General features: G+C 56.8%; 2 protein-coding genes across 3 annotated transcripts in view; one reads left to right on the top strand and one right to left on the bottom strand.

Annotated features, from left to right (window-relative positions):
* The window catches only part of RASSF4 (Ras association domain family member 4), a 30,816-nt gene extending 10,089 nt beyond the window's left edge, over window positions 1–20,727 (bottom strand). The window contains exons 1-5 of one of the 2 annotated variants that reach the window (XM_040970377.1): window positions 20,652–20,727; window positions 13,138–13,234; window positions 10,262–10,337; window positions 1,803–1,945; window positions 160–251 (exon numbers count right to left, since the gene is read on the bottom strand). In XM_040970377.1, coding sequence (XP_040826311.1) covers window positions 160–251; window positions 1,803–1,945; window positions 10,262–10,337; window positions 13,138–13,199 — 373 coding nt within the window. In that variant the 5' untranslated portion in view covers window positions 13,200–13,234; window positions 20,652–20,727. Of the gene's footprint in view, window positions 1–159; window positions 252–1,802; window positions 1,946–10,261; window positions 10,338–13,137; window positions 13,235–19,889; window positions 20,317–20,651 lie in introns of those variants that run through there. The other variant, XM_040970376.1, reaches the window with a different exon arrangement.
* Window positions 5,433–6,038, top strand: DEPP1 (DEPP1 autophagy regulator). Its single transcript, XM_040970378.1, has one exon. The coding sequence runs from the start codon at window positions 5,433–5,435 to the stop codon at window positions 6,036–6,038; it is 606 nt and encodes a 201-aa protein (XP_040826312.1).
* Window positions 20,728–21,202: the final 475 nt, after the last annotated feature.

Here is a 21,202-nt window from a genome sequence, read left to right as displayed (position 1 = left end):
GAGTATGAGAAGCAGGTGTCAGAGACCCGGGACTGCAGGTGGGGGGCATGGGGGGCCGTGCCACCTGTTGGGGCTTGCCATTTCCATAGCACACACAACACAATACCCTCAGCTCTGCCCAAGAGAGACGGAGTCAGGCAGCGTCCGTGTTCGGCTTACCTGCACTGTCTCCGCAGCACTCAGCCTGCTGTATGGGCTGCGCAGTGGGCTCCTTACCGGGAACCGTGCCTTCCTGAGGAGGCTGCTCCTTTCTGGAAAGAGAAATCGGAGGGCTCAGGTGACAGGGTAAGGGTGTCTCTGGGACAGAGAGGCGAGATGAGGCTGGCATCCTCAGGCGCCTGGGGCGCAGGCAAGAAGCGGAGGCGCGGGCGGAGGGAGAGACGGAGAGTGAGCTTAGGACAAGGAAAGGCCAGTAAAGGCCTCTCCCAGTGCCTGTTGAGAGGAGCTGGAGTCTGGCCCTGCGGGCCGGAGCAGCTGCGGTTGGCTGCCTTGTGTGGATGGATACGAGGACGGAAGCTAGGACTGGGGCAGCGCCTGCGACAGGAGCCTCTGCTGTGTGGGCTGAAGGAGGGATCTGTTTTAGTTCCTTCCTTATTGAGAAGCCCATTCTGGTGGTTGGCTTTGTGGTGTGACCGGTGAAGCTGCTGCCTGGAATGGCAGCATCGTATTAGGCGCATTGGTTTAAGTCCAAGCTGCTCCTCTTACTAGCTAGCTCCTGCTAAGGCACCTGCGAGAGCAATAGAAGATGGCCCAAGTACCTGGGCCCTTGCTACCCACGTGGGAGACCTGGATGAAGCTTTAGGTTCCTGGGTTCTGCCTGGCCCAGCCATAGCTGTTGGCGTCATTTGGGAAGTGATCCGACAGTTGAAAGAACTCTCTTTCGGTCTCTGTGTGTGTCTTCTTCTCCCTCTGTAACTCTGCCTTTGAAATAAATAAAAATTTTTTTTCAATTAAAAGGTAACATTCAATGTCTTTTAAAAAAAGATTTATTTATTTTTATTGGAAGGCAGATATACAGAGAGGAGGAGAGACAAAGAGGAAGATCTCCTGTCCGATGATTCACTACCCCCAAGTGGCCGCAATGGCTGGAGCTGCGCCGATCCAAAGCCAGGAGCCAGGAGCCTCTTCCAGGTCTCCCACATGGGTGCAGGGTCCCAAGGCTTCAGACCATCCTCAACTGCTTTCCCAGGCCACAAACAGGGAGCTGGATGGGAAGCAGGGTTGCCGGAATTAGAACCAGCGCCCATATGGATCCTGGCACATGCAAAGCACGCACTTTAGTGACTAGGCTACCGTGCCAGGCCCTCAATGCTTTTTTTTTTTTTAAGGCTGTTCTGTTCCATTGACTTCTTCCCAGTCGCTAGACCAGTAGTCTTGGTTATGAAATAAAATCTAAATTCCAACATGAGAAGTAAAGCCGAGTTGGACAAGGCTTCATTTCTGTGACTTATTAAGGCAGAGGATACCCAGAAAGCTTGGCCTGGAGTGGTGTTGGGAACCCCCCACCCCATCCCCAGCCGCTGACCTCTCTCCTTGTTGGCATGGGAGCCTGTGTTTACATCTGAGAAACCTGAATCGAAGTGACCGCCCTGCATCACGTGGTGCATCTGGGCAGTGAGACCTCGGAGGACAAAGGCGGTTGCTGACAGCGGGGATGACGCTGTCCCGTGTCCCTTTGCTGGAGTCCCGGATGAGATCAGAACCTCCACCCCAGGGGTCAGAACACCCTACCCCTAATACGTAGAAATGGCAGAGCTGAGGGTGAACAGGCATCGGGAAGGCTCTGTGCAGCGGGCACTCACGGAACGCTGCTGGGCTGTCCCGGCACCCATGCAGCAGAGGGCAGGTGCACTCGCTCCCGGTCGTCTTGCATTTGCAGTCGGATGGGCCGCCGGAGGCCCCAGGCGATGTTGAGGAGCCCCTCGATGATCAGCGCCCCGTCTTCCTGTGAGAGTCACACGGGTCAGCCTCCCGGCCTGCCGGGAACCACCCTCAGGGCTCCTGCAGACACAGGGACCCTCAGCCTGCCGGAAGCGAGGACAGACTCTCCGTGCTGCAGGCGTGAGGCCAGGCCACGCGGGAGGAAGTCCGAGGCGTGCTTCCGGCCTTGGCCCGCTGCTGGCTGGAAGCCCAGCTGGGATGCAGCGGCTGAGTCAGGTGTTCCACAGGAACCCACTACTGACCGACAGGCACGTCCACACCTCGTGAGGAAGCACGTGTGAGGGGAGCACTCTTTGTCCACCCAGGACACGCTCAGGACGCCCTGTACCTGGACAGGGGAGGGTGGGCCCCGTGCTCACCAGGACAGAGGCTGCCACTCCCCCAGCCGGCCCTCAGTCTCCTCCGTGCTGGCAGCTGCAGCCCCCACCCTCCTTGGGCTGAGCCTGCCCTTTGATGTCCCAGCAGCAGGCCTTTTATTTCTCACCAGCCCAGCCTCACATCTCACTACCAGAGTTTCTACAACAGCCTCCACTTGGCATCCCCAAGCAACCAAGGTGGTATTCTCATGTCTGCAGGCCACCCAGCCTCTCAGGGATGGGCCTCTGCAGAATACTCAGTGGGCATGATTCTATGGTGGAGGGGGGGGGGGGTCCACACCTCCTAGTAGACCCTGCCAGGCTGTCTGTGCCCAGCCCTACCTCTCCCGGAGGTGTCCAGCTGCACCCTCGGGGCACTTGGTCGGCCCTCTCCTCAGCTACACACACGGAGAATGAACCTGATATTTGTCTTTGAGTCATTCAATAGCATTGTTCCACTGGTGTCACAGCCAACAACTTAGCATACGTTTATTGCTGCGTAAGAGCAGTCATCATGGGGCCTAGTGTCTTGGCACACCAGCCTGTGACAGTGGCATTCCACATGGATGCTGGTTTGTGCCCCAGGTGCTGCACTTCCAATCCGAGTCCCTGCCTGTAGTCTGGGAAAGTAGCAGAGAATGGTCCAAGCCCTTGGGCCTCTGCATCCATGTGGGAGATGTGGAAAAAATCGGCTCCTGCCTTTAGATCTACTCAGCTCTGACTGATGCAGCCATTTGGGGAGTGAACCAGTGGATGGCACCTCTCTCTCTCTCTCTCTCTCTCTCTCTCTCTCTCTTCTAACTGAATTCTCAAGTAAAATAAATCTTAAGAGAGAGAACCACTTTCTAACCAGCTTGTGGTGCACAACCCAGCACGGTCCACTGGGGGCGCTGTCCTGTCCTGTGCCTCTTCAGGACCACTCACCTGGTACACCGGAACCTTTGCACCTGTCAAACCACAAACCATCTCCCTCTCCCCTCCTCCGCTCTGCTCTACTCCCCACGTCTCTGAGCCTGACTGTGTCAGAGTCCTCATTTGAGGGGAATAATGCAGCATTCTTGACCAACATTTTAGATTCACAAATCCCTCTTCCTTTTATCGGCCTTAGAAGCCCAGTGATGGCAGGAGGCCATGGGCTCTTCTTGCTACCCTGGCAGCACTCACAGAGATGCCCTGCCCAGCATGGACCTCACAGTCAGTCTCAAACACCCCACCATCCATGGAGAAAGTAGTCAGCCCCCAGGTTATCAAAAATACACACAGTTAAAATCTATTTCCATGACATAGGCACAGGCATGCAACCAGCTGTCCCGCCAAAGGAAAGGCCATCAGCCACGTGGGGCTCATGAGAAAACCCAAGGTGGCATTCATGTCTGTTGTCTTGGTCTCAGGTGCTCCTGGTGAGATGGTGAGAGACAACATCCTCCCCCTCCACCCCCCTAGAGGGTTGGCTCCTCCACACAGACCCGAAGTCTTGAACCCTGAGCAGCAGGAGGTGAAGCTGACATGACCCTGGCCATGGGGCGTTTGGAAACACAAGGAAGCTTCTTGGACAAGGCGCTTGTACACTGGGCATTGGTTGACAGTTAAAGGCAGAGGGATGGCCTGGCAGGTGCTCCTGACAGCATCGGGGCGGGAAGCAAGCAAGTCCAGCTACTGGAGCTGATGAGACCATAGAGCACCTTTGTTTAATCACTGCCCTCCGTGTCCTCCATTACCTCCTGGATGGAACCCAGGGTCCATGCTGGGGTCCCCGTGCCCCTCCAAGCAGCCTTGGGAGTAACTGCTCTGTACCTGCTCACCGCTGCGTCTCCTGTGCCAAGAGCAGGTGGTGACCCACAGTGGCACCCTGCACCTGCTCAGGCCTGTGAAAACAGACCCAGGCTTCAGCATCAAGCCACCTGGGCTGCCTGGCCCCAGGCCCAGGTGGACATGCCTTGCCTCACAGTAGGCCTCGGGCTGGGGGTCTGCTGTGGCTGACATCCGGCCAAGGTCCCAGGCATCAGCCTCACAGACACAGGCCCAGGGCTCTGTGGGGTCCTCACATGGCTGGAATGTGTCCTGCCTGGGATCCAGGGGTGCTGGTGGGACACACAGCAAGGAGAGCATCCAGCACAGGCCTGTTCCAGGGGCCAGAGGTGGCCTGGAAGAGTGGCTCCCCACCCCCAGCCTGCAGTGTAAACAGCGGGAGCCTCCCATAGGCGGGTGTGCGCACGTACACACACACACACACACACACACACACACACGCTCCTGGCTGCCAGCTGACCCCGCCCGCCAAGCTGTTTTCCTAAGGGAGCCTTCCTGAGCATGGCTATTTTTGGCTCTCGCTGGCCAGGGGAAAAGGTATAAAAGCAGCTGACAGGCTGCAAAGCTTGCAGACAGCCCAGGGAGGAGCTTCCTGCTGCAGAAGGAGCCGAGTGTCCACCAGCCTGGGTACAACGACAGTCCCTGCCGCCCTTCTTTGACTCACTGGACAAGGCCTGTCGGTTGACACAGCTTCCCTACACCCTCTCAGCTACAGGTAAGGCACAGCAACCGCCTCTGGTTGCAGCCAACCATAGGAACTAAGCTTGGCGGGTGAGCCCCAGCCTGAACCTGCACTGCGTCCTTGCTGCCGGCCAGAGACCCAACAGCTCCCCTGGAAGCCAGTGCCTTATCCATCAGGCACCTGGGGTTTCTTCGGCTCCCTGTAACTTCCTAAAAGGGTGTGCCAAAGGGGGTATCCTTGTGTTTCTCACAGCTGCCCTGCCACAGGGGCTAGGAATCCGTACATGGGAAAGTGGAGGTGCAGGATGGAAACCCCACCAAGGTTCCAAGGTCTGGGAGAAGCAGAACCCAGTTTTAAACCTGGGGCTCCGCTGCCCTCACCTTTGCTAGGCTACGGCTGTGTGTGGAGGGAGTGGGGGTTGTCTGCCACTTGTGCCTGCTCTTGCACTGCAGCGATGGTAAGCCTTAAACGCGTGGCTTTTCACAAGAGCAGAAGAAATGGCTCAGGGCGGGCATCTGGCAGCTCTCAGACACCTGCCTCCTAGTGGTGGGAGGGGACACAGCCTCGGGGACACTGCTGGCCCTCACCCACCTCCTGTCCTTTCTGTTCACAGGTACTGTGCTGCTCCCCCCGCTGCTGGCGTGATGAGGTCCCGGCTTTTGCTTTCCGTGGCCCAGCTGCCCACCATTCGGGAGAGCTCTGAGGAGTTGCTGCCTGGAGGTGCTGGGCAGGAGCCTCCAGCCTCCCCCAGCCTGGATGACTATGTAAGGTCCATCTGTCAGCTGGCACAGCCCACGTGTGTCCTGGACAAGGCCACAGCCCAAGGACGACTCAGCCGACGTGGCCGGCCAGCTCAGGCCTCAGAGGAGACCTGCCCTGATGTCTCCCTACAGGAAGATGACCAGCATCCCGCAACGCCCACAGCAGGACCCGCAGATCCCCTGGCCTGGCTCTTTGGGCAGTCCCAGGAAAAGCAGTCAAGCGAGAGGGGTCCAGCCAGGAGGACTGGCCCAGGTGCTGGACTCTGGGATCTGCGCAGTGACAAGGCTGGGGGCATCCGCAGAGGGAAGCCATGTGAAGTCAGAATGTGGCCTCTAGTGAGGCCAGCACTGGACGGGCCCCAGAGCACCGACCTCAGAAACCCGATGGCTGGACAGCACAGCCGGCCGGAAGCCTCCTCCTGCAGACCCCGCCCCAGCCGCATCCTAAGGACTCTCTGCCTGCACCTGCCCGTGATTCATGAACTCTGACCCCCTCCCCAATAAAGGCACCTGAACCAAACCTGCTGGATTTGTGTCTCCATGGGGGACACGGTGCCCAAGGGGAGGTCTCTGGAGGGGGAGGGGCTTTCCAGCAGGGGCTGAGTGACAGCCTTCAGTAAGACCCCACTCCCAGCAGGGGGAAACGACACCCCACTCACCACCAGGAGCTCTCAAACAAGGTTCTTCCTGTCTCTGCTCCTCACTTGTCAGGTGGGGGGGTGCGGGGGGGACACAGGTGCAGGGACCTACCTCCCAGGCTGCTCAGGTCCTGGGTGTGGGGAGGGTCTCAGGCGCCCGCCCCCATGGTGGCTTTTGGCCTCCACTCCCAAGCCCCTGTTCCTTAAGGCTCCAGAGAGAAGACAGGGTCTCAGCAAAGGCTCCCCTGTGCTCCCAAAGCTTCAACCCAGTAGTCCTGTTGTGGTCCTGTCCTGGGGGAGCCCCCCTCCCACCCACTGCGTCATGCTCAACCCACAGAGTGTAGAATGCCTGGCGCCCTAACCCGACCCAGGATGGAGGTTGTGGGGTAGGGGCTCATTGCTCAGAGCACTGGCCAGTTGCCTGAAGACCCAGGCCAGCTGGGACAGCCTTGCAACTTGGTCCTGGAGAACCTCAGGCCCCCTGGCAAACAAGGATGGGGAAGGGAGAGGGGCTTCATGCTCAGAGAAGCACATGTGGACTCAGTCAACTCAAAAGAATCCAATCTGAGGACCCCTCTCTGCGTGGGCAGGGTGAGGGCTGGTGGCTCAGGATGGAGCGGCAGAGAGGGGAGGGGCGGGGGCATGGCTGGCCGGCTACCTCCTGGCTCTGCAAAAAACTCTACCACTTCCTCTCTCTCTTCTCTCTCTGTGTAGGGGCGTGGGGAGGAAGGCTATTTTTAATCCGTTGCTCGGGATGTGCTAATTATCTTCTGCAACTGCTAAGTGCAAAACCCACTTTAATGAAAGTTTCAGACAAGCGAGGGGCTAACAGGGACCCAGACGCCAGTGTTTCTGGATACACTGAGCGAGGGTCCTAGGATCTGTTCCTGCTGCAGGCTGCTGTGCCTTCTGCGGGTTTAGAACCTACGGGTCCCCAACTTGTTCTGACAGATGGACAGTGGGCAGCTGTCTGGAAGACTGGGCAGGGCTGAGCTGCTGGACATGCGCAGCCCTAACGCCCTGTGCGACACGGAACGAAATGTGGGCCACAGGGGAACTGGCTGACAAGGAGGGTGACATTACTGAACCCCCTTCCACCCTCACTCTGGGGGAAGAGGCACCCAGACAAGACGGGGAGACCATCCCTGGGTTCTGGGGTCCTCTGCTAACGCCCCCTTCACGTGAAAAAGTTAATGGCCTCTTTCATCCCAGTGGACGAAAGGGCAGGGGGCAGAAGCTTCTGGCTGCGCTCCAAGGCGCCCAACCCCAAAGTGGACTTCCTCTTCCTGCACACTGAGTCGTCCTGGAGAGTTCAGCCGGCCACCACAGGGTTACCGGAGAAGGGTTGGGGCTTTCCACACCAGGCCCCTCCCATAGGCGTGGCCCCAGAAGCACTTTAATAAATCTCTTGCAACTGAATGGAATGAGCGTGACCACTCACTCCAGGTCTTAGACGAGAGGAAGGAGCCTCCATTTCCTGGAAGAATCCTGGCTCTCTACATTCATGGGAGAGTTCGAGATGTTGGGCCAGGTCACGCTCGAGACGTCCAGTTCTCAAAGGTGCTTAGCGGGGCTGGCTGGACAGATGGGCAGCCACCAGGGGGAGCGCGCGCACCGAGAGCGGAGCCGGAGCACATCACGGGCCGTGCCTGCCTCGGTGCCTGCTTGCTTGCTTCCTTGCTTCCTGGCTTGCTTGAGCGCACTCGGGGCACTTGGCCTCGGCCTCCGCAGGGGACTCACCCCCTCCCGTCCCCAGCCCTCAGAGAGCTGGGAAAAGGTTCTCCACGCAATGCCCGGAGCCTCTGGGAAGAGGGAGACAGCCCAGGAGCAGGTGCCTAAGCTGGGGGAGCTCTAGGATCTGGTCTAGGCTACTGTATGTGTGGTTGGGGAGGAGCGGGGAGGGCGTGAGGGTCCCTACCTTGGGGACCCAGGCTGTCCCTGGAACCTGATCCCTGACAGACCTCCAGAGCCTGCTGTTATCCAGACCACTGTCACAACTTTGGAATTCAGTGCTGGGAGACTCGGTCTGCCTTGGAAAAGGGCATTCCTATTGGCAAAACTCTTGCACTGCAGTAAATAAATAAAGGAGGGGCGACGTGGTGCGTTGGAGGCTCCTGGGGGGATTGCTACTTTCTCCTGTCTGCCCAGCCCGTGGCACGTGCCAAGAGGCCACAGGTTTGGGGTGTTGGAGACCAGTAGTGCGCCCCAGGATCCCGCTGTCCCCAGTCCTCAGCCTCGCCTTTGTGGTTTCTGTTACTGTGCGGGATGCACTTCCTCTGCTGGCACCCTCTAGGCTGACATAGATACCTTCTGTCTCCATGGAGACCAGGTCAACCCCTCATGCAAAACCCCACTGCCTGGGTGGGCTTCCCAGCACCGTGGGCTCCCTGGAGCACCTCTTCCTTTACATGAGGATTACCCAGCACACACAGAAGCAGGGCGGGGTGAGAGCTTGGGGCTTCCCAGCCCTGCTCCCCCCACCCACCCACGCACACACACGGGATTACCTTGGGGGAAGCCCTAACGCCCATATTTCTCGCTGTTTGACCTTCTGTCTCCAGGCCCTTCCTGCAAACTGTGAAGGGCTTCCTCAGTCATGCAAGGGCACTCCACAAACACGCATGAATGTGAGGAGCAAACAAAATAAAATGAAAAGCTCCATCTCTGAGTGGCTCCGAGTTGAAGGCCAGCAGCTCAGTCAGAGGGTCCTCCAGTCACAGACCAAAGCGTCTCTGCAGAGCCCAGCAGTTAAGATGCCCACCTCCCACATGGCACCAGTGCTTGGCTCTGGCTCCTGACCTCTGCTTCCTGTTCATGCAGACCCTGGGAGGCACCCCCATGTGGCAGACCTGGGCTAAGTTCCAGACCCCCAGCTTCAGGTCCCAGGTCAGGCAGGGACCATCGAAGGAGCTTGGGAAGTGAATCTGCAAATGGGAGTCTCTCTCTCTCTCTCTCTCTTTCTCAACAAGAGATCAAAGATCTCTGTGAACCTGCTTGTCATCCATCACCCCCTCATCTGGTGTCAACAGCATGCTGAGTTCAGGACATAGGGCCCAGCCTACACCTGCTGCATACCACCCAGCAACCATGCATAGGTGCCACATTGCCTGGCCTGGAGGACCCAGACCTGGCTGCCTGGGGTTCAGCCTTGGCTGTGAGGTGCTCACTGCTCAGGTAGGAAAAGGGACGGCAGAGCTGAACCCCCCTGGTGTGAAAGTGGGTTGCTATTTGGATAACCGCAGAGGGGAGGATTCCTGAGTGCTCAGATTTGCACCAGAGGCAGCAAGGTGGCCTGGGGCAGGTAGGGAGAGGCAAGGGGCAGAGAAGGAAGCAGGATGCAGCAGAGGGGAGGAGGGAAGAGCCTTCGGGACTGGCATGGGACCTCGGATTTTGTGTTGGCAGAGGGCAGGGCAGAGCTCCTGAGCAGTGCCGAAGGGCGGCTGACACAGACTACCCCGGCAGGAAGGTTCTAGCCAGGCCTCACCCCGCCACCAACTGGCAATCCCCAGCTGCTCGGAGCTACCTAAGTACCTGGCAGTTTCCCACTCTCAGGTTAAACTCCACCAGGGGAACTTGCAGTCCAAACCCGATGGGTGGAGCACATCCAGGAACTGACTCCATCTCAGCTGCGGAAACCCCCGGGAAAAAAAACCTCTCCACCCAGGGACTCATAACTAGACCATGAAAAGTACATCAGCTTTGACCCAGACAGGGGCACACAGCCCTGCCCAGGAGGGACTGAGTCCTCCTGGTCCCCACCATGTGGTGGCGTGAGGGGCAGCCAGAGACCTCAGGCTTGGGGATGCCCCTGGAAGAAGGTCCTCGGTGTAGGGAGAAAGTCCACAGGTGAGTTTTACCTGCTCTACACTTCACAGGGATGCTCCCATCCTGTCCCGTGCCCTGGGGGTGGCAGAAATGTTGGTAATCCTGTAACCTATCCACATCATAGCCCTGTAAAGGTCAGAGGGTCGGGCTACCCAGTTATCCCCGAAAATAGCCAGGCCAGGACCGGCAGGTGGCACCCCACCAGGGCACACAGTGGCTCAGGCCAGGCAGGAGGAGCCATGGGCTCACCTCTCGGTGCCGCAGCTGGAAGCTTCTGCCCTCATGGTAGCAGTTGTAGGTTTTCAGCAGCCCCAGGAGCTCCGACCTGCAATGGTGAAAAACAGGTGCGTGCTTGTGAGATGCACGGGGACCTCGGCTAAGAGTGGAGTCCTCCGCTCTTGGTGTTTGCATCTGTAAAACGGCACATTGCCAAGCACTCCCCTTCTCCCTCCCCCAATAAAATTTCGTGGGGCGGGTCCTCCTCCTGGGGCTGAGAAGGGTACACACTTCGGTGTGCATACTTGGTTACAACGACACCCCCGAATCCACCTCTGAGTCATTTCCCCCCGTGGAAGTCCCCGGGGCTTGGCTCACGGATGCTGAAGGATCTGGCTTGTCCCCCTAGTTGCTTCTTACAGTGGCCTGGTGTGGCCGCTCTGGGGACTCACGCTGTTGGGAGCTGCTTGCCTCCTCTTCTCCATCCTGACCTTCCTTCAAAATGGGAAGTGGAGGTGACTGCCCAGAGAGGAACAGACAGGCCCTTGAGGCCCCCTGTCGGGGGGCTGGCGGTGAGGGGACAACCAGCTCCCGAGCACAGCCTGGCTCTGCACACGTAGGTGCAGCCAGCAGTGTGACCACACAGGTCAGGTTGAGCCTTCTAACAGCCCCGTTCAGAGGAAAGCTGAAACAGGTGGGATTTGCATCACAGGCTCGACCAGGCTTCCTGCAGTGTCCCCTGGTCCACACAGCCTGAGTAGAAACCCCACACACTCTTGTGTTACACACAGTTTATCAACCGCAGCATCCATGAGCCAGGTCTCCCCAGCGACAGTCACAGAGGCCTTGTGGCTTCTCAAAGAATCTGTGGTTCCAGCCCCTTCCCAAGGCAGAGCCTTCCTTTACCTGCAGGCAAGGACCACACAGCACGGCCAGCAGAAGCTGCTCTGCAGCCCAGGTGTGCGGCCGGGATATGTCATGGCGGGTCAGGAGGACAGAGAAAGTGATGGATAACTCCACAGCAGCATCCATGTCGGAAGTCATGTGGCATGGTCACTGTGCTTATAAAGACACAGGTGGGGCCCGGTGCTGTGGCCTACTTCTTGCCTTGAATGTGCCATATGGGCGTCAGTTCTAATCCCGGCAGCCCTGCTTCCCATCCAGTGCCCTGCCTATGGCCTGGGAAAGCAGTAAAGGACAGTTGAGACCTTGGCACCCTGCACCCATGTGGGTGACCTGGAGGAAGTTCCTGGCTCCTGGCTTCAGATCGGCATAGCACCGGCCGTTGTGCTCACTTGGGGAATGAATCATCAGACAGAAGATCTTCCTCTTTGTCTCTCCTCTCTGTATATCTGACTTTGTAATAAAAATAAATAAGCCTTAAAAAAAAAAAAAGACACAGGCACTAAACCCAAGACTGTCAGGATATCAGATGGGCATTGTGGCACGCAGGTGAAGCCACTGCCCAAGAGGTGCACATCCCATTTCAGAGTGCTAGGTTCAGGTGCCAGGTCCTCCCCCTGCCCTTCCAGGTTCTTACTGGTGTGCACCTGGGAGCCAGTGGGTGATGGCTCAAGTCCCGGGTTCCTGCCATCCGGATGGGAGATCTGATGGCGCTCCATCCAGGTCCCAAGCTTTGGCCTGGCGCAGTTCCACCTGTTGAGGGGGTAAGAACCACTGCATAGAAGATTCTTTCTCTCTCTCTCTCTCTCTCTCGTTCTGCTTTTCAAACAAATAAATCAGTAAAATGTCTTTTTTTAAGTTTTTAGGAAATGTAGAGAAGAGCTTCCAAAAGTTCGCAGGAAGACGGGATGAAATGAGAAGATTCGCTCGGTGCCAAAGAAATCCTGAAACCTATTTATAGTTTTATCATGATATGCTTTTCCCATGAGTCTCCTTTTATGATTATCAAAATGTTGGGCACCAAAATCAGCTTCATTTGCATTTTCCATGATCTTTACTTTTTTTTAAAAAAAAAGATTTATTTAGTTTTATTGGAAAGACAGATCAGACTTGCTGAGAGAAAGAGAGACAGACAGACAGATCTTCCATCCACTGGTTCACTCCACAAACGGCCATAAAAGCCAGAGCTGAGCCGATCTGAAGCCAGGAGCCAGGAGCTTCTTCCAGGTTTTCCATTTTCAGTCGCTTTTCCAGGCCATAGGCAGGGAGCTGGATGAGAAGTGGAGCAGCCGGAATACAAACTGATACCCATTTGGGATCCTGCTGCTTTGCAAGGTGAAAATTTAGCTACTGAATTATCGCACTGGGCCCATAATCATATCATATTCAAAATCATATTCAATATTGTTCCATTATTCTGACTCCTAAGATCGAGGGGAGGGAGCTGATGGCAGCCCTGTGTCCTAAGGCTAGGTTGAGCTGCTCTCTCTGGATGCTGGCGGGGGGGGCGGTCCCTTAGCTACTGACGAGTGGTGAGTGCCTTCAGGTTGAAAGCTTTGCAAACCCAGAAAATCTTGCACTTAGGATCCCCAAAGCAAGATGAATCACAAGTCCTACTCTTCTTTAACTCAGAAATGAATGTGAAAAAGAAAATGAGAAAAAGTCCCATATAATTGTTAGATGAAGTCATGTCATCTAAAATCCACTTTTCTCATCCCCAGTTCCAAAGCATTCCTTTTTCCTGATCTGGTCTACACAACAAGAGTGTGACTGCTGCTCTAGCTTGCTGATGAATTAGATGCCATTTATGCAGAATCCTGGGGTGTCTTCCTGCTTCTGTGGCTCTCATCCCTGGCAAGGGGAGAGGTGGGAGCCAAACTCTGACAGCACCTTGACCCCTGCACACTGGGGCTCCCAAATGAAGCACCCAGGGCTCACGGTCAGCTGGAGGACACCCACAGGCTGTCCACTAGCAGGGGGTGGCAGCAGTGCACACCCGGGCTTACTTCAGAATGGACTTGCTGTCGCTGATGGGCACGTGGGAGCTGGACGGACAGTCTTCCTTCATCTTCCCCTCCTCTTGTTTGCCGACCCACAGGTTACCTGTTGAGAAGATGTGTCGACAGGTGAGCTGAGAAGAGCAGCATCTGGCACCCCAAGCCTTGGAGCAGGAGCTGGACCACCTTGCTGATGTGTGGACGAACGCACAGGCACATGGGTAGAGTGGAACACAGCACAAGCTCCCCAACTCCTGATCCTGCGCTCACATCCCTTCTCCACAAGAGCCTTGGGTGATGACTTAACCCCGCCCCCAAGCCTTCCTTTCCTCACCTCAGTGGATTCACACCTGCCCTGTCCTGTCTCTGTCTTTGCATCCAGGCCTGACAGCTTGGAGGGGCTCCCTCAGCCACCTGCCTCCAGCATTCCCTGCCTTGCTGGCACCTTCCACACCAGGTCCCTGTCACTGCTGCTGTCCTTCATCCCCCATCCTTATAGCATCTGCTACAAAGTAGATCTATAGTACAGAAACCCCCAGTGCTTGGTACCAAGCTAGTAGTTAGCACCCTCTCAATCTTGCCCAAGTAATTCTCTCACCCCGAGGCCATAATTTCACAGTCTGAGGTGCAACATCAAAAGTAGTGCTTTTTTCCCCCCCTTCTTCAGAGTTTCAAGATGGAAGATTTGTTCTTATCAGAGAGCTTGGTAACCTCAGGGTCTGATTTTATTGTCTTACCGAGGTGAGGATTTGCCATTGCAGAAGCACATAAGGGCTTCTTCTGGCCTAGGAACTGCCAGCATCAGCATCCTTGCACTTCAGGGACGTGGTTAAATGATTCAGGACCACGTGAACATAGGCACCGGCAAGCTGGCAGATGGTTGGTGCTGATGCGAGATGGCCTCTGAGTGGCTGATGGACGGGTCATGCACACAGCATGGACACAGTGCACAGGAGCATGACTCGGATCCCACGCAGCAGGGAACAGGTGGTAAAACTGTGTGATGTGGGGAAGGACTTGGTCTTCTCAAGGACCCTTCCACCTTAGGTGGCAAAGCCTGCTTTCTCTCTCTCTCTCTCTCTCTCTCTCTCTCATTGTTCAGGACTGGCCCTTGCTTCCTACCGTCCACTTGCAGTTTAGGGTCCCAGGCTGGGAGACATTATAAAGCAGGGAGCACACATGCCCTTCTCATCATGAGGTCAGCACATTCCCAAGCCATACTCCCACCCTTTTCTCTTCACACCCAACCAGCCTTCTCACCTCTGCCCTCCCTGTGTGCATACACATGTTCCTGAGGGCCTTGGGCCAGACTCAGACCCAGAGCCCCTCGGGGCAGGGCACCCCGTGCCCTCGGGCACCTGTTCAGTGCTCTGTGTCCATCCTTGACCCCTGCACCTGTGCTGGCATCAGGGAAGAAATATGTTGGAGACTGATGCAGTGGGAAGCGGGCTTCCTGGGCCTCAGGAGCAGCTTCTAAGTAACTCCTGCTGCCTTGCACTGAGGAGAGGCAGGCCAGATCTCTTGCATAGGGACACAGGAACACAGGGTCACAGAGCCCAGGAGCAGGGGCCCTCCTGCAGCATGCAGGGTTTCAGTTCCGCAGTGCCTCAGCACCCCTGGAAAGAGGGGCGGCCACTGGGTAGTTCCTTTAAATAGTGGTGAGGCAGGAGCCACCGCAGCCTGGGTCTCTAGGGCCGACCCCATGGGTCCCCTGCTGCCTTGCTTGCAGTGGGATCGCTGCAGGACAGAAGCAACAGGAGGCTTGCGTTTGTCTTGTTCTTACCCCTCCTTTCCTGTATCTGCTTTCTAACCCACACTTGCTTGCTGCCCTGTAAGCCAGCCTGGTGGAGCAGCTCAGGGCTGCTGGACGGCCCCTTGCTGTCCCCTGGCCTTGAACGTGGGCAAGTGCTGCACTCAGCTTTCCGCTCTAGCGATGCTCCTACCGGTAAGGCCTGCTGGCTCTCTGCTGTGGCCCCCACGGGGACTCTGGGATGCAGGAGCAGCATGCGGTCAGCAAGCTGGCTTTCCTGCTTTGTCACTGAGCCCGAGCTAGCACACGGCAGGTGGCCCGCACATGGCTGCTCCCTAAGTGATTCAAACAACAAACAACGTCCCACCACCTTCCCCCAGCAATCAGCTCTTGTCCAGGTGTGCACGGGAGGGTACTTCCAAAAGCTCATGGAAAGCAGAATTAAAAGACACATTTATTTTGGTGCAAAAAAACATTTAGAATCCGTGAGAGATTTAAAAAAGAATCAATGGAGAATGTGTATATATATATAATTATATACATAAAATTATATATAATACATATATAGCCATATATTATATATTATAACACATATATGATACATTGTGTATTATATGAATACTATAGAAATATACTATGTTTACACAATATAAACATGATTATAGATCATATAATGTATATATGTATACATATATAATTTTAGAATTTATTTATTTTACTTAGAAATTCAAAGTTACAAAGAGAGAGGGAGAGAGAGATCTTCCTTCTACTGGTTCACTTCCAAAATGACTGAAACGGCCAGAGCTGCATTGATCTGAAGCCAGGAAAGAGGCATTTCTTCTGGGTCCTCGCCGTGGGTGTGGGCCCCCAGGACTCTTCTGCTCCTTTCCCAGACCATTAGCAGGTAGCTGAACTGGGAAAGGGAGCAGCCGGAACACAAACCTGAGCCTTTATGGAATGCTGGGGCTGGCAGGCAGAGGATTAACTTGTTACAGTATTGTGTCAGTTCCTAGAAAATGTATACTCTGAAAAAGAAGGAAGAAAGGAAGGAAAGAAAAAGAAAGAGAAAGAAAAAAGAAAGAGAAAGAAAGAAAGAAAAGAAAAGAAAAGAAAAGAAAAGAAACGAGAAAGAAAGAGGCAGCTGTCCTGAAGTTTAAAGGAAACCAGGAGCCTGGTCTTGATGGGCCGCAGCCCACGCCCCGCCTGGAGGGCGGAATGGCTGCAGAACCAGCTCCAAGCACAAACACTGCCTGGCAGTCCTGTGTGTGTGTTCCCTGCTCCTAGGGTAATGCTTGGGGTCTCCCAGGTCCATCTGAGGTCACTGCTGTGACTGTGCACAGCGCCCCATCCCAGTAACAAAAAGGCAGCCACTTGCCCAACTTCTTTTTTTTTTTTTTAAGATTTCTTAAAAATATGTATTGGAAAGTCAGATATACAGAGAGGAGGAGAGAGAGAGGAAGATCTTCTGTCCACTGAATCACTCCCCAAGTGTCCACAACAGCCAGAGCTGTGCCAATCAGAGGCCAGGACCAAGAGCTTCTTTCAGGTCTCCCACATGGGTGCAGGGTCCCAAGGCTTTGGGCCGTCCTCAACTGCTTTCCCAGGCCACAAGCAGGGAGCTGGATGGGAAGTAGGTGCCCGCATGGAATCCCGGCGCGTGCAAGGCAAGGACTTTAGCCACTATGCTACCATGCTGGGGCCCCTTCTTGCCAACTTTTGAGTGGGTACCAGCTGCCTCCTACACTCATGGCATCTTCTAATTAAATCCCAGTCACACTGATTCAGGAGTGGCCGACGGGGTGGAAGCAAAGATGGAGAGAGGGCTGTGATGGAGTCTGCCTACACCAGGCATAATCCTTATGATCAGCGCCAGAGGGACAGATGCAGCTGGACAGGCCCAAGTCCCCCATCCCCCTGCTGGCTCCTCCCTCTCTCTTTGTCCAGGCCTTGCCCCGCCCTAGGCCCCAGGGCACTCAGCAATTCAGCAGAGTTTGTTTGCTTCTCAGGCTAGAGGTTCTGTGTCCCACGGGAGGGATCCCAGGGTGGCTCGCCAAGCCCCGGTGTACAAGCTGTCTTCGCTTTCCACTTCAGTGGCTGCTCTGCCAGCCATGGCCATGCAGGGACAGCGACAGCCGGCAGCACAGCCTAACCCGGCAACTGAGGGACAAAGGCCAGCACGGCGCACCTGCTCTCTCTCGCCCTCTCGGCCATAAAGAGGACTCTGTGACTGCCCAGATCACTCTGGGGGGGCCCCATGCTACCTTTCAATTGTGAAAAAAAAAGAAGGAATGACTGAGTGGTATGTTCACGATGCTGCGCAGTGTGCATGGGAAAGCCTTTTATGGGAGACGGTGCTAACAAGCTGCCTGCCTTCCAGGCCTCTCCGATGGCCAACCCAGGCAGAGGGACCCTCCCCTGCAAGCCTCGTTTGTTCTGTGTGTGTCCGGGAAGTCAGAGACCTAATGCTGTCTGACATCCTATGGGCTCACCACTGCTGGGGCTCAGGGGCCCACATCCTGCGTCTTCCCACCCTCAGCTCCCAGGTTCAAAGTCCCTGCAGGGATATGGCACATGGCTAGAGAAGCCAAAGTCAGGAGGACAGACGCTGGGGTGCAGCTGGGAGTTTCCCAGCCAGGCTGGCACCGGCAGGAAGAAGGCGGCAGGTGCAGGACATCCCATCCTGCATTCCTGCGAGGCCTAGTTCTCTACTCCCTTTGCATCTCCAGCCTCATATGCTGGCCGGGGTCAGTGGCCAGGCCTGCAAACAATGAGCCTTCTCAAGTGTCCCCAGCACCTGTTAGCCAGCCAATAGCAGGGGCTGGACCCCGGGAAACAGTCAGCCACCTCCATGGCTGGACATGGCCGTCGGGGCTTAGTGGCACTGTCTTGTGCACAAAGCCAGTTGTTCAAACACAAATGGCCGGAGAAGGCGACTCAGCAGCTGCAGTTCCTGCCTCGTCCCAACCTGCACAGCCTCCAATGCTGTCCACCTTTAAAGTGCATCCTCCATCACCATCACTCCCCGTGGCCCAGCCACACCTCCCCCTCCCTCCCCATCCCGGCCTCAGCCCATCCCAGAGAGCAAAGGGGAGACAGCCACAACACCACCTGTTACCTCCTTTCTCCCACCTGCCCTTGGCTGACCCCGCCTGCCTAAGCCTCTTCTGAGCCACCATCCTGGGTTCCCACTGACACAGCCCTGTTGTATCCTTCTGTAGAGTTCGACTCCCCACGCCCAGCTGTCCCCACAAAGCTTCCTGACCACCTCACAGCAAGTGCATGGGTCAGACTCCTGGGCTTCTTAACCAGGAGGCTTAGTGACCAAGCCTCTTACTGTCCCATCCTCATACCAGCCTCACCTCCTGCCTTCGGCAGAGGAGATCCAAGGAAAACAAGGGTGGTTTGGCGCCAAAAAGGTGCCCAGAATGGCCCCCTGGCCAGGATTCCTGGAAGCGGGATTGCATGGCAGAGGGCCAATTCTTGGGAGTCCCGGATACCAGCTGCACCCCTGACTGCCTGGCTTTCAAACTGCCCCAGGCCTAGATGCCACATGAAGCTCATTCCCTGGGAGCCACTGTGGGTCTCAGAAGCCTCGGGACATGAAACCTCTCAGAGGGTTTGACCCTTAACAAAATCCCCCTGGAAAAAAAAAAAAAAAGAGGTCTCTATGTGCTCATTAAGGCAGGGGTTGGCGAGTGGGGGGTCATCCCTGTATCCCCAGGCCCCCAGATCCTAGGTCCATAATGTCCGCAGGAACATGTCATAAGCAGAGACAGGGTGCAGAGGTCCTGGCATGAGCTGGGCTTCAGCAAGGGACCTCATTCTACCGTGCCGTCCTTGGCCCTTGATCAAACCCGAGTTGGGTCATGAGCCAGGGCTGTCCTAGCAATACTGCTACGGGGCTGTACAACCCACACGCTGTCTGTTTCCCAAAGCCAAGGGTTGGAAGCTTCCGGGCATTAGTGGTCACCTCTAAGGAGAAGAGCCCGAGGCAGTCAGCAAAGGAGAGCCGGGAGCAACAAGTTCCCCTTTAACAGACACATGCGGAAGCAGCTTCGGGAAGGGCAGCCACTTCCTACTTGATCTGAGTTCACTTGAGAGCAGTTTCCAAAGACTCTACTCCACGTGCCCCGTGATTGGCTGATCACTCAGCCTCGACCTCAGCCCCACCCCAAATTCATCAGTCCCACGATCATAACCCCGTGTGACTTTGTGAAAGTCCAGGAGAGGGGTGGCAGGGATGTGGAAGGGACTTCGGACAGGTGACACGGGACGCTCTGGCACTGCCCTGTCCACATTGGGCAGCAGGGCCTCGGACAGGTGACACGGGACGCCCTGGCACTGCCCTGTCCACACTGGGCAGCAGGGCCTCGGACAGGTGACACGGGACGCCCTGGCACTGCCCTGTCCACACTGGGCAGCAGGGCCTCGGACAGGTGACACGGGACGCCCTGGCACTGCCCTGTCCACACTGGGCAGCAGGGCCTCGGACAGGTGACACAGGATGCCCTGGCACTGCCCTGTCCACACTGGGCAGCAGGGCCTCGGACAGGTGACATGGGATGCCCTGGCACTGCCCCGTCCACAGTGGGCCTTTGATGGAACAGGGGCTCTGCAGCCCAGGTTTTTCCTTCACGTTTCCTAGTAGGGGTCCAGCCCCACTTGGTTCTAACCCTGGGACATCCTGGGCGTCCATTCCGCCCTCAGCCTCAAGGCCACCCACAGGATGTCTCATGTGGGGTCTGACCCCACTCCTGGGTTCCAGGTGGACAGCGTCACACAGAATCACAACTCCAACAAGTGTGATCAGAGGTCACCCTCAGAGACAAGAACTACAACCCCGACTGCTACTTCCAGCCGTGCTTTCTTTCTTCTCCCGCATGTCCGCTTTCCCCTTCTGTGCCTCCCCCTTCCCTCTCCCTAGCACCTCCAGCCCCAGCAGCAGTATCTAGACATTCTGCAGAGTGACATGGGGGGCCCTATAAAGCTTCCTTCCTGTGTGTCTCCTCACCTTATTTCATTCCCACTTGAAGGACAGTTGCTTAAATTCTCCTGGCGGTGTTCTGAGAAAGCACCAGCTGGCCAGTCCTGGCAGGAGTCCTGGTGTGAGAGGAGGCCTCCCTCCCTGGGGAGTCAGGACTGGGCCGGATTCCCCGAGATCTGCTGGAATCTTTCAAGAGTGGGCCGAGTCCCACACAGAGTGAGGGAGGCACTGGGCAAGCTGAGGGGCCAGGGGCGGAGCCGGGAGGGGCAGGAGACCTGGAAGGACACAGCAGGCCCTGGGTTGCAATTCCAGCTCTGCCACCCAACTGACCTGGGAAAAGATAAACAACTCCATAACCCTTTCCGAACATGGCAACAATTGCCATGAGCTCTAATGGGATTGTGAGACAAGTTCCTTCTGCTGTGGTCTCCGCTGTTACCTTCCACTGGGAGGGCAGAGAGCTCTTCCCCCAAGGACCAAGGCTTCAAGGAGACTGGCTGGGCAGAGGGACTCGGTGGCCACAAGGTGTAGCCGCTAGCCAAATTCATCTAGCCTCCGCCCTGGAAGAGGCAGGCATGAGACGCAAAGCCCGCTCTCCGCCAAGGGCCTGAAACCCTGCGCTGCACCAGGAGGGCAGGAGCAGGGAACCCGCGCACGCCGGGTCTCGGTACACAGGTGCCTTAGACACCAGCGCCCCTGCCTGGTGGCCGTGCCGGGGTCGGGGTGCGCCAACCCGTGGACCCCTCACAAGCACCTACCCACCGACCCACGCGCGCGTGCATCACTCACCGTGCAGTCAGAGCGCGCCCCGGAAGCCACAGCCAGTGCCGGCCAGACCCCAGCACTCTGCAGAGTCTAAGGCCCCTGCAAGCTCCGAGCCTCCGCAACCAGCCGCTCGGGCCCGGCCCTCGTCCCGCCCCGCGCACGCCCCTGACTCCTCAGCAGCCAATCGGCACCCCCTGTCCACTCCGCCCTCCCCTTGTCCACTCCGCCCTCCTCCTGTCCACTCCGCCCTCCCCCTGTCCACTCCGCCCTCCGCGATGGGTTAGTCCTGCCCGCCACCGGAGTGCCCGCGCAGCGGGAGTGCGCGCCCCAGGATCCACGGGACGCCCGGGGACTGCAGAGCCCAAAGACCCCCTGCGGCACAGCGGGTCCTGACGCCTCCAATAAGGGGCGACCCGGGGGCGCCGCCTCCGCTTCTGTGCGCGCCGGCCAGGGGCTTTTCACACAGGCTGGAGCCTTGGCATTGTGTAGTCTTGGCCTTGGTTTAGCTCATCGGCACCCGCGGAGGAGACTGGGCAGCGGCCCGACCCGTTGGTGGCGACGAAGGGGACATGCGA

Source organism: Ochotona curzoniae, unplaced genomic scaffold, assembly GCF_017591425.1.
Source record: "Ochotona curzoniae isolate NIBS_2020 unplaced genomic scaffold, NIBS_Ocur_1.0 scaffold_4763, whole genome shotgun sequence".
Taxonomy (NCBI): domain Eukaryota; kingdom Metazoa; phylum Chordata; class Mammalia; order Lagomorpha; family Ochotonidae; genus Ochotona; species Ochotona curzoniae.
This window is presented reverse-complemented; position numbering and strand designations above follow the sequence as displayed.

What these genes read in the sequence shown, in the direction of transcription:
- DEPP1 (XM_040970378.1), top strand. Translation starts at nt 5,433, where the DNA reads ATGAGGTCCCGGCTTTTGCTTTCCGTGGCCCAGCTGCCCACCATTCGG.